This window comes from Nematolebias whitei, chromosome 9 (genome assembly GCF_014905685.2).
Source record: "Nematolebias whitei isolate Nwh7 chromosome 9, NemWhi1, whole genome shotgun sequence".
Taxonomy (NCBI): Eukaryota; Metazoa; Chordata; class Actinopteri; order Cyprinodontiformes; family Rivulidae; genus Nematolebias; species Nematolebias whitei.
In genome coordinates this window covers 44640523-44653099 of record NC_056506.1, presented here as the reverse complement: position 1 = coordinate 44653099, position 12577 = coordinate 44640523, and the positions used below count along the sequence as shown (strand labels likewise).

Sequence of the window (12577 nt, the reverse complement as noted above, 5' to 3'; positions counted from 1 at the left end):
AGACAGACAGACAGACAGACAGACAGACAGACAGATAGATAGATAGATAGATAGATAGATAGATAGATAGATAGATAGATAGATAGATAGATAGATAGATAGATAGATAGATAGATAGATGGTTGTGAAGGAGTTTAGTTTTGCAACTATGATTTAAAACTCATTTTCCACCAGAATTATTATACATTTTCCCTTCCACTAAAATTTTGTAACCCAGCAGATACTTTCAACTTGACAAGTTTGGCTCACAAGTTAAAAGCTTTGGACCACTGCCGTAAAGAAATGTACATTGCCCGTTGCCTTTCATGCCAGTGGTTCAGATTGAAGTCGTCTGAGATGGGAAGGAGTTACAGCTGGTCAAACCTCGTAAATGATGCGATGCACATTTTATGCAACACTCTAAGATGTCAAGAGTTAAAGTTCATGCTCAATCATCCAGGTATCAAATCCAATAATTAGTCTGGTCATCTGTCCCACAGAAACCATCTTAGCTCCAGCAAACTGGTTGGTCCACTTAAGGAGTTTACTGCTGGGTGGGGAAACAGTTTACTGGAACTCCTCAACCTGATGAAGCCCTCAGGATAGAGGGTGAAACGTCTCTATGAAAAGAAACCGACTCCAAAAGTTAATCCATCGTAGACAAACATCCTTTCCGAGAGTTTCTTTAACATCTATCCTCTTGTTGATGAGATATTTTGCTGACTAACAGATAGGTTTGATGCCAACAGTTAGTGCTATTTTTTATTTTATTTTTTAATCACAAATACGGCGTAATGTGTGGTGCTCAAAATATGTGTTTGGGATGACACTCAGTCACTACCACACCGTTTTAACTCGCTGTACAATTGTCTGTTATCGTCACATTGAGGTTTTCTAATGTCAGCTCACTGTGTTAAAGATCAGATACTACCACGCCACATTTTAGCTCATTATCTGTAAAACTGGCTGATTTAACCCATTCGGCGCTGGGCAAGAACAAATTTAAACAGGAAACCTGCGTTTGAATTGGTTTCCATTTCCCTTCTCGTTTCAGTTTTGTCCTGAAGTGGCGCAGGAGGAACGGTAAAGGCCGGTTCTCTACACTTTTACTACAAGGTTTTTACAAACCCTCTGAAAAGTTAATAGTTTGGTATAAAAAAAAAATTAAAAAATTAAAAAGCTGCATGAACAGGTCGCGTCAGCTTCCAGGCAGTCTGTGAGGAGATTTGAAATGCACATCTACATTTTGTGGCTGAATGTGTCAAAGTTTGAGGGAATTCGGAGCTGGAGGTTGTCGGTTACTCGTCTGTGTGTTTTTGTCGTTTCGCCTGATCCGTGGCGTGCCGAGGCACGCTCGGGCCCCAAGGCTTGTTGTTGATGACTGGCAGCGAAATGAGAAAGTCAATTGGGAGCGATAACATCGTTCTAATATTTACTTCTTTAAAACAAAAAAAAAAGGGATCCACCCAGAAATCGACGTTCCCACAGCTCGACTAATCGTCCCGGCTGGGATTGTTTTTCACTTTGATCCACGCAGGAAGAGACGGTGGATCAGAGGAGCTCATCGGCTGACGATGAATGCACAGCGCAAATCGTCTTAGGAAAGATTTAAGTTTCTAACTTCAGAGTGGTGCAGAACTTCAAAGTCCTATTAAAGAAGAGCAATGGAAGACATTTTCAGTACCCTAAAGTGTTTTTATACGATTATATTACTTTATTTTACCATTTTAAGTCCAAAAGCTGTTAGGGTGACGTCTTTGTTCCTTTTCACGAAAGAAGAAAAACAATTAAAGTAGGTGTGATTGTACACACATTGTGGCCAACATCCAGCAAACTGGAATCTCATCATCTGTTTTGATGAGACTGGAAGTTAATTAAGTTTTTCATGCAGCCGTCGTTAAAGAAAATAAAAACACCTATTGGATTTTTAACCCACTGTTCTCTTGTGTTAATCGTCTGTCACCAACGCAAAGCTGGAAGGATGTTTTTAATTGGAATAGGATTTGATAAGTCAACACGCACATTAATTTAGTCCCGTCTGTCTGTTAGCAAAATATCTCATGAGTCACAGGGTAAAATTGAGTGAAACTCCCAGAAGATAATTATTGAATGCGAGTCTACAACTCATTAACAATTAGGGTCAGCTCAGTTCAAGATGGCCGCCACCTTAGCCAACACACAAATGACTATAACTCAGTCAAATTTAAAGATTTTTGGCTTAAATTCGGTGTGGTAGTAGCTGACAGTCATGCCCTACGTATGCTCTGAGCAGCTTGTGAGATCTCAGTGTCACAAGATTTAGCATAAATTAATTTACAGCTGTAACGTCGTTCCTGCTCATCATCAGACGATCTCAGTCTGACAGTAAAGATGGCGGGCGACATGCATTCCTCCAAGGAACGTTAAGAGTTATGATTTATAGTAAATAACAGCTCGTCTTCTCTCAAATTTCCTCCTGTTACGGTGTCTTTGTTGCATAAAACCAAGTCAAGAGTTTAATGGTTTTATTGTGCAAACATTTTTGATGCCCATTTGTTTTTCAGAGGGATCTTTTTCTCTTCAGCTCAAATTTTCTATCATTTTCTGGAAGTATAAAACATCTACACAGGGTTTGGTCAATGAGTCTAATAAACACCTGGATTTGGATATTTTGAAAGTCTTGCATTTATTATAGGAATTTAATCAAAACTGAAAACTTTATTTTTAACCTTTTCCTTTGCTGTAGAGATTTTATGGCCACGGGGATCAAACTATTGATTTCCACCTGTTGGCAGCTCTGACAGGATGGAGGCGAGATGAAACTTACTCCAGACTGTGAGCTCGAAGCGTCTCTCAAAGTTCCCGGTGGGGAAGGTGGAGATGTGGCAGATGAAGCTGCCTTCGTCGGACTCCTGCGTGCTGGCGATGAGCAGAGCCGAGTTCTCCATGGGGTCGGAGCTCTCGAACTTGACTCGGCTGGAGTAACGCCCAAACGCTGGCAAAAAAAACAACAACAAAAAAAAACAGGTTCAGCCGAGCAGCTCCGGGCTTTACAAAGACTAAACGCAGAACAAAATAACATTCTGACCTCTTACTTCCATTTAGTGAAAGGAAGAAAATAACAAATATAAATGGTTGGACTTTTCTTTGAAGGGCGTGTCTGAGATATCTGTCTGTCTGCAGTAAATAAAAGATGCACAAAACAACAAAATCCTTTTGTGATCGCATTTGGAATCCTTTTATGAAACCCATCCAACACATTTACAACGAAACAAAGCAATAACACTGAAGTAGGAGTTTGCCTGTTTTGCTCTCATGTAGGATTTAAATTTTAAAGTAGTTTTTGAATTTAGACTCAACTGCAAGTGCTAGCCAACCTGCGATACATCTCATGCAAAAGTTCATTAGACCTTTATTTATACCGTTTAGTTCCCATTGAGCCTGGAAGACTCATTTTTAAGAGAGACCTGTTACATACAACATACAGACAGATGAGAAAAAGAGAGCATGAGGGTGGAGGAAGCAAAAAAAACATCATGTCTCACGCCATGTCCTGGCCTGGAAACAGTATAAAAGATGCAAAAAAGGACCTCGCAACATAAAACTGCAACACGCGATGACATCGTAATACATTTATGCACAGAGGTCGACAAAGCCAGTGATTTATAAACACTCCAGAAAGTTCCAAAGTTCTGATAACTACAGTGTCCATCAGCATCATGGTTCTGATAAGGCCACAGATGTCCTCGGGAGTGGTGGAGCAGGCAGAGCTTCTGGTTTCCAAATCCTCCAGAAGCAATTAGAGATAAGTTGGCCTGTTCGTGATCATGCAAAATTAATGACAGACGGGGAAAAAACAGCTCTAAAAGCATCACCCAGCACCCAAGTCCACGATATTCATGCTAAAAGACCGTTATCTAAACTAACTCATGTAAATCTTAAAGTTGGAGCCGTTAAACTGGAACAGAAGGGAGTAAAAATGGTTTTAAAAAAATGGAAATACTGTTAAAAATACAATTAATTAGTTCTATAGTGCTGTTTTTGAGCAGGAAGTTGTTCCAAAAGTTTTTCAGAATGATCAGTCGTCTCAAACCGTAATTAAACGCATCAGACTATTTATTTGACTCCTTCAAATGAAAGTTTGCTCTTCGTATTAGGTTCAGACAGTGACTGCAGGTACAAGTGGAAAAACTGAAGCAAACAATTTAAATAAAAGTTCATTCTTTTATGTTCTGCAGTCGACCCACAGTCGCAAACTGTTCTGCCCACGTACCCGTTTGTCCCTCGGTGAAGTGGGCCGTGATGATCGGTTCCTTGGTGCCGTCTGCGAGCTCCTTGTTCCAGGTGACCTGCACCACCTTCGCCTCGCCCTCCACCTTGTACTGACAGGGCAAACGGCTCGGAGAGTCGGTCAGGGAGCGGAGAGACGTGACGGGCCCAGGAGGCTCCACGAAGTCGCCCTGAACGCTTGCCACTGAGGAGAGGAGAGAAAGATGGTCGGACAACAGAGAAAATCAAAGTTCATGATCAATAATCCAGGTCAAAAATCCAAGAAAGTTAAGTCAGGCCCTCTGGACAGTTTCTTTTTTTTTTAATCGAGATATTTTGTCCTTCATCCAAAGGACTTCATCAGTCCACAACAAACTCAGTCACACAAGCAGCACTCACATAGTGGACCAACCAGTTTGATGGTGATAAGATGGTTTCTGGAGTCCGCCCTCTCCCCCGTCGACTCCTCTGAGGAAGCCATGGCCAATGTGGTTCAAAACATCAAACATCAAAAACATTATCACCATCAAACTGGTTGGCCCACTATACGAATGTGCTGCTTGTGAATGAGTTTGTTTGTGGCTCCTCGGACTGATGAAGTCCTTTGGATGAAGGACGAAAAGTCTCTAAAACAAAAAAAAAAAAGAAGAAACAGTCCAGAGGACCTGACAACTTTATTGGAACAGAGAAAATAACTGATGTTTGATCATTTGCATTATTTTAACCCTCCTGCTGCCCTTGGGTCAAAATGATCTGCAGGCCTCGTGCGCCATGTTGCAGCAGGCGGGTGAAGAAAGAGACCCATGCATGCACGTTGCGTAGATAAAGCTGCAGGGCCATGCAGTTTGTATTTTAAATGTTAAAGTTTGTTTAACAGACTGAATCATTTGAATTGTCTTAATCCAGTATATTTATTATGTTCAGGAATATTAATAATAATAATAATAATTCTACACATTTTTCAATAATTTTTGTTTTCTTTTAGATGAATTTGTTTTATTATGTTTCTTTTAAATAAATGAATAAATGAATTGAAAAATAAAATAATAATAATAACCTTTGTGGAATGTGTGCAGGCGTTTTTACTTTGGTATTTAAATGTTTATACGAGTTTTTCCAAAGCGAGCCTTTTTACTTTTTTTAAAGGTTTTGTTTGTCAGATGAAACGCGCCACCATAAAATCTGTTTTGCATTCTTTAGCTCGTTACGGTAGTTGACAGACATTTAGAGGAGGCGAGCCTGTGATTGGAACGTCAAAAAAGAAATGTGGGTGGGAAAGGTGAAGCACCCACACCTGCCTCCACCCTCATTAGCCCCGCTCTGGGCCCTTGAGCAAGGCCCTTAACCCCCAACACCTGCATCCCTCAGGCGCCCTAGATGGCAGCTCTCTGCTCCACACAGAGGGCGGTGGTAGCTCATGGTCTGTGGTTGCAACAGGAAGGGCATCCGGCGAAAAAACAATTGCCAAGTCTTGGTGTGAGTAGGCCTGATGATAAACAATAAATCAATTAATCGCATGATAAATTAAAATTATCAACCTCATTTTCATTTATCGGTTTTATCGTTTCTTCGTGTCTCTCTCTTTCTACTGAAGACACCGGATGAGAAAAGGCTCCACTCCGGTGCTCTTCACTGACCCCTCCCTTTCTCTTTAAAATTCATTTTTAACCGTCCAAAATCACGTCTTTGGATCGATAAAAGCAGCTAAGCTACGAGCTAAGTTAACAGGCCGGCCTCGTGGAAAAAAAAAAACAAATTGTCGAAGCTTTAAAATTCACGGTTGATACCCGTGCCTTCGTGTAAAAAGTTGTTTCCTCTGCAAAAAAAAGCTGAGAACTTGTTTACGGATTTATTATTAAAAGCTTTGTGTGAAAAATGCTACGCTAAAGAGCTCAAACCGCACAGAGTGTCCGCCATTTTTAGAAACGAAAAAAAGGAAAGAGAGACAGCCCATGTCACGTCAAAGGGCCTCCCTCCCATTTTCTTAAAGAGACACGTTGCTCGCTCCCTCACTATCCATCCTTTGGTTCAAATGGTCTTATACTGCCATCCGTTGGTCAAAACAGGTACTACACACAAAAACTGACCAACATTTCCTCTTAAATGTGACAATAATTATCGTCACATTTCAAACGATATTATCGTTCATCGCAATAATTTCTGAGACAATTAATCGCCCAGTAAGATTTGTTATCGTGACGGGCCTAGGTGCGACTTAGTTCTGTGAAGAAGGGAGAAGCCAAAAGAAGAAGAACTAAAGTAAACTTTGTGTACAGCCTCAGTTGGGTTGTTTACAGACAAACACCTGCAGTCAGTCACAAGTTCACCTGGCGTGCTTGTTTTTGGACACGGACTGCACAAAGAAAGCAGAAGGTCAAAAGGTCTTTATTCGCCTTTCCAGTTGTCATCAGCTTTGTCTGAACTTCATGTCCGCCCCGTTTCCTCCACCGAGCAGATTAGATTTTTGTGTGTCAGGCTTCCATTAAGCTTATCTAGAACAAAGATCTCTACATTGTCCTGTCCGTGTTTCAGGCACTTCAGCAACGGATGAAAATTACGCTGGAGATGGTATCTTCTGTGCACGTTGTCCAAATTTTTACACATCGATTACATCTTAGTGTGTCGTAAAACAACGTGAGGTGACGTTTTATCAGGAGTTGAACACTGAATGTTTTTACAGGCCACAGGATTTTCAACAAGACGAGGCTCATCTGAGTGATTTCCTGTTCACTCGACCATCGTGGAATATTTAGAAAAAGTTCCCGTGTCTGCCATCATTTTGCAGAAAGACTCTTTTTAGGGCGAAATCTGACCCTTCCTACCTCAAAGCTAAGGTCTCATGGGTTATTTTGACCCAAGGGCAGCAGGAGGGTTGAACTTTGGACAGATAAGTTACTCAAGGTTGACTTTATTGTCATTCATGTGGTACAGGAGGTGGAACTCAAGGTCCCAGTTCTACCCAAGAATAGCAAATATATAAAGTATAAAAAGAAACAGCATATAAGGATCTAAGATATACACTGAACAGTAATAATGTAATATAATACGATGTATTAAACAGCAGCCTGAACATGAGCCTGTTGCGAGCAGATGGGTGTGAATACAGCAGCTTAAAGGCAAGAGGTCAGCAGCATGGATAATGTGACAAATCAATTAAAGTGGCATCACAGTGATTATTCTAGTTTGAGATTCACGAGTCTAACAGCTTCAGGGTAGAAGCTGTTCCTCAGTCTAGTGGTTCTACACTTAAAGCTCCGCGACCTTCTGCCTGACAGGAGCGGGGCAAAAAGTGTGTGCTGGATGAGTGAGGTCCTTCATGATGCAGGTGGCCCTCTTCCTGCATCTGGAGGTGGAGGAGTCTGTGATGGTGGGGAGGCTGACTCCAACAGACTTCTGTGCAGCCTTCACCACTTTCTGCAAAGCTTTTCTTTCTGCAGCTGTGCAGCCCCCGTGCCATACGTTCAGCGTGGCCAGTGCTAAATGTGAAAAATGCACGCACTCCTTGCCGTAAATATTACACATTCTAATCAAATGTGATATAATAAATAACCCCAAACTTTAGAAGCAGTGACGTGCCGCCGGGAACGACAGTAACTTGTTTTAAAGACTCAAACCGTAGCATTCCTCTTAAACGCCGCTGTCGACGAGCTCACTGCGGGGCTGACTGATGACTAAGCCTTTTATCACACCTGTCAAAAAAGTTTGCATTTCACCGTGGGACACAGGAGACGGGCGTGAGAGCGAGCGGCGCGTCAACAAACTCAAACAGGAAAAGACAAACGTGTGAACTTTGATTTCTGGGGTGAACGCTTTCATTCTTCTGCAGTTACTGATTCACCGCCTTCAATAAATGATTACAAAAACGCCGATATGGGACCAAAAAAATGAATCAATCAAAACGATCCGGGCCTCTTCTCGTGTTGGGGAACTTGTTTCAGGAAGTCTAGCGTCTGAGGAAGGAAGGAAGCCAGAGCTGAGACAAACGTGGAACAGAAAGAGTTCAACGCTCCTCGCACACTTAGACAAACACCAAGATCACTGGATCGTCACAAGGCCGCCCTACAGGCTTTTCCTGTTCACTCCGAGCGAGAGGAACCTTATCACACCAGAGATGATCACACTGCTGAAAACAAAAGTTTGATAGGTGCATCTGCTCGGCGTGGAGTTCCACTCTGTCGCGGACTTTAATCTCCACTGAAGAAGGAAACAAAAGGAGATGAGCGGCGTCAGAATTAGTCATAAAAACAGGAATTTGGGCAACGTGTTCTGCTGAAAAACACGCACAAATGTGACCAAACCACATTCTGTTCAACCGCTTCGTCTTCACACCTGCAGAGGATAAAATGTCCCTGAAGTTCGTGGACTCCCGAACGCAACACGTGGACGTCTGCTTTCTTTTGCTCATCAACCTCCCTGCAGGACTCAGGCTGCAGCGGGTTGTCAGTACGAGTCCAGTTCAGTTTGGGCGATTTTAGCTTGTTTTGCAGATCAACAACCCTCCACTATTTAAATTACGTCTGCTCGTGTTAGCAAAAAATCATTTTTTGTTCTGCAGGGAGACAAACAAATATTAATATACGATATTTTGATGTTCCTTAACGTTCCTGAAACAATTAAAAACCTTTGTGAAGGAATGCACGTCGCCCGCCTCCTCTTTGAGTAAAATCTGTCCAGTGCTCCGTGAGATATTTCAATAAGACTACAAGTAAACATGATGGCAGCACAGTGGATTAGTGGTTAGCACTGTTGCCTCACAGCTAGAAGGTCCTGAGTTCAATCCCCAGTTTGGATCTGGTGTCTTTCTGTGTGGAGTTTGCGTGGGTTTCCTCCTACAGTCCGGAAACATGCATGTTGGGCTGCCTTCAAGGCCAGACCACCCTTACAAAAGAGATCTGTGATCTCAATGGGATTTGACTAAATAATAACAATAATAATAATAATAATAATAATAATAATAATAAACAGAGACAGACTAAAAAGCAAAAAACAACCTCTCTGACCTCCAGCAGTAGGTGATTATGAAGCGTGTCCCACAGGAATACTAGGATAAAAACTGGAAATGCAATGCCCTAAAGTAATTTTCATGATGTAATGGCTTTAAAATATACTTTTATAACTCTTTCAAAGACTTATGGAGAATACTTTTAAACATATGAACCGAAAAAGTTAAAGTGGATTCATCAAGAAGTTGTTTTGCTTTTTTAAAGCTTGTACATTTAGTTTGGGAATAGATTTAAACGAAGCTTCTGCGTCGACATCAATATTCATTTAAACTTGTCCACAATATTAAATGTTTGGAAAGCTATAAAATATTATCTAATTTTGCGTCATGCACGATGACGGTAAATGTTCCAGAAGATGCGTGGTTGCGTTTACACGTCGTATGACCGTTTGTTTGTTTTGGAGTGTTTCAGTGGATAAATGCACGCAAGAAGAAACTGGAAGAGGATGTTGTGAGCATTTGCATTTTCATCCACTCATCAGGTACATCTCTTACACAGGTCAGGATTGATGCGTGCGTGAACACAACATGCAGGTTTTTACATCTGCTTTGGTTTAATCCCATGTTTCAGAGTAAAAATTACAACAGAAATCCAGAAATTCACACTATGAAAAACATGCATGCGACATGTTTCATGGATTGGTGCTCAAACTGAGCAAAGAAATGAGCAAAGATGCACTGAAGACGAGAGACAAAATGAGCGTTTGTACCTTTCTGAGCAAAATGGTGACGTTTTATTTCTATTTTTAAATCAAACTTTAAAGTGAAACATCGTTCAGACACATTGGAGTTTATAGAATAAACTTTTAAACAGAGCCTCAGGCAATAATCATCTCAAAAAGGCTTGTTTAGGTAAATTAATTTAAAAAATAGGCAAATTGAAAATTTAAAAAATGTCATATTTTTCGCTGTATAAGTCGCAGCTTTTTGCATAAATTAGCATGCCCTGCAACTTAAACAGAAAAGTGACTTATTTATGATTATTTCCCATATTAATAATTTGATTTTTGGCTGAGATCTGACGATTTCATTCATTCTGACATGAAAAATATTGAACACTACCATTTTCAGCCACTAGAGGGCAGTCGACTAATATGGCAAGCCAAGTGTCTCATTAACAGGTAAAAGTGGCTATTAATGAGACACTTGGCTTGCCATACAAAGCCACCTTCATCTCGCTCCGGAGCTCCTGGAGCAAACATCATATCAGCTGCATTTTGTCGCGCCTTACACTTGTACGGCAAAGCGACGTGTTTATGTTTTTTCCACTTTAGTAGACGTATTTGAACTGATGTGACTTATACGGCAGTGCGACGTGCACGGTGACAAGTACGGTAATTGATTTCAAACCTTAAAAGCTTTCAAAGCAAGAGGTTGCTGCACTGCAGCTGCAGTAACAGATTCAACTTACGATGAAGAGATGAGCGTTTACAGAAAACTGTTCACAAAAAGCAAATCTAAACCTTAATTTTTACCACAATAAACCTGCAGGACGACGTTTCACTGCTCCACTCTGCAGCCACACCTGAACATTTTTTCTCACCACAAGCGACCGTGACAACCTGAACAGTACAGGTGACACCTGCGGATTGAAGGAGTTACCAAAGAAGTTTTGGGTCAAATAAAGTTTTAGTAAAAAAACAAAACAAAAAAACACTATCATTCTCCTGCACAGGTTTTCAAATGTTTTCTAACTAGTGCCACTTAGAAAGTACCAGTTTAACCACTGATTTTTCCCCATTGTAAGATAAATAACGTCTTGTTTTATAAAGCAGTGGAAGTCTGTCATGGCTGATGTAAATAAACCCAACTAGTCCAGTTTGGGATGTGATGCTCACATTCTTTCCACCCAACATCTGAATACAGCTCCGATAGACCTCACACCTTTTCATTGTTTTGGACTTCTTGTTGCACGCAGGTTCAACAAAAACCTCACCGGTTCACCGAGGTCCACAAGTTTCCTCAAGACGGAAATCCTCGACCGAGTCGTTTCCGTTTGGAATCTGAATCGCTCAGATTTTTGGACCCGCCTGCTTTTTAGCTGAACATCAGAATTAGTGTAAATAGATGTTACCAGAATGTGTTCTTCAAGGATCCACCAGTGTCGTACGATGGTTTGGGTCCAAAACACAATGGATTAATCTTGTGATTTGTAAAAGAGACAGTAGATGGAGAGAGGAACAGCAGAACGATTACAATAAACTGAATTTTTAATTTTGCAATGATTTATAAATCACTTTGGCTGAAAACCTGGAAGTCATCAGAAAGGCAAGCTAAAAGACCAGAGCAGAAAACTTTTCTATGATGTGTTCAATGCCAAGCTTTCCATTGACACATTTTAACCCATCATTGACTATAACTCAGTCCAAACAGCAAGGTTTGTTGACTTACTGAAATAGAAGCAGCTTTGTTTTATACAAATCGACCAGGATAAAGACAAAAACAGGAGTTTTAAGTCCAACTTAAGTCCACTTCCCCACTCTGTGTCCCTGGAAATAAAACAGCTAAAGTTCACCAGGTGCTTATTTGTAGCCAACACGGTCATTAAAACGTCATTTAGCAGCTTTAACTCCAACGATACGTTCTAATTAAATCCGTTTTTATCTAAATTAAATAAAATCTCAGCGTCTACATTGAGTTAACTTTAAAACGGACGATTAAATGATTTTTATCAGTGCTGAAAAATGTTATTTTTGTCACTTTTAGATTGAATTTTTTTTTTTTTTAAACTCACCAGTTATAAAAAACAGTGTAAGAACCTCAGCCCGAGTCCTGATCGTCTTCATCTTTAATCCAAAATAAAAAAGCAAAACGTTCTGTCTTCTAGTTGTTAAAACATCCTCCTCGGGGTAAAGTTGAAGCAGAGAAACTCAGTCCGCAGCAGGTGTTTCCAACTCCTCCTTAAAATCCTAATCCGTCCCTGAGTAAAAGTCCAGAGTGGTTTGAGAAGCTCCAAACTGCACCTGACTTCATCTCAGGTGAGTTGAAACTCCTGAAAACTCGAACTAAATCACCTGAATTGGAGTCTGAACACGAGACGACACAGAGCGCGCGCAGGACAGGAGCCTGCCTACAGGAACACAGCAGGTCCAAGCCGCCGCTACACCTGTCGTACGCCCCGCCCATTTCGCTAAAGTCACGCCCACATCCTTATGCTGCATTCAAGTGACTTTGAAAAGACGTTTGTTTAGATCTGCAAGTCTTTAAAAAAAACTACAAGCGACCAATTAAAATGAGATTTTGATTTCTAAACATTAGAGGTGGAAGAAAATAAAACGTTTATTTACTGTAATTCATAATATCTGAGAATAATCAGGAAAAATGTCATTCATTCTTTAATGAAACTGT

At 40.8% G+C, this 12577-nt stretch overlaps 1 protein-coding gene across 1 annotated transcript in view; it reads right to left on the bottom strand.

Annotated features, from left to right (window-relative positions):
* nectin4b (nectin cell adhesion molecule 4b) overlaps window positions 1–12297 on the bottom strand; it is a 58343-nt gene extending 46046 nt beyond the window's left edge. Inside the window, exons 1-3 of the mRNA XM_037681906.1 lie at window positions 11964–12297; window positions 4232–4432; window positions 2786–2953 (exon numbers count right to left, since the gene is read on the bottom strand). Coding sequence (XP_037537834.1) covers window positions 2786–2953; window positions 4232–4432; window positions 11964–12015 — 421 coding nt within the window. The 5' untranslated portion in view covers window positions 12016–12297. The remainder of the gene's footprint in view (window positions 1–2785; window positions 2954–4231; window positions 4433–11963) is intronic.
* Window positions 12298–12577: the final 280 nt, after the last annotated feature.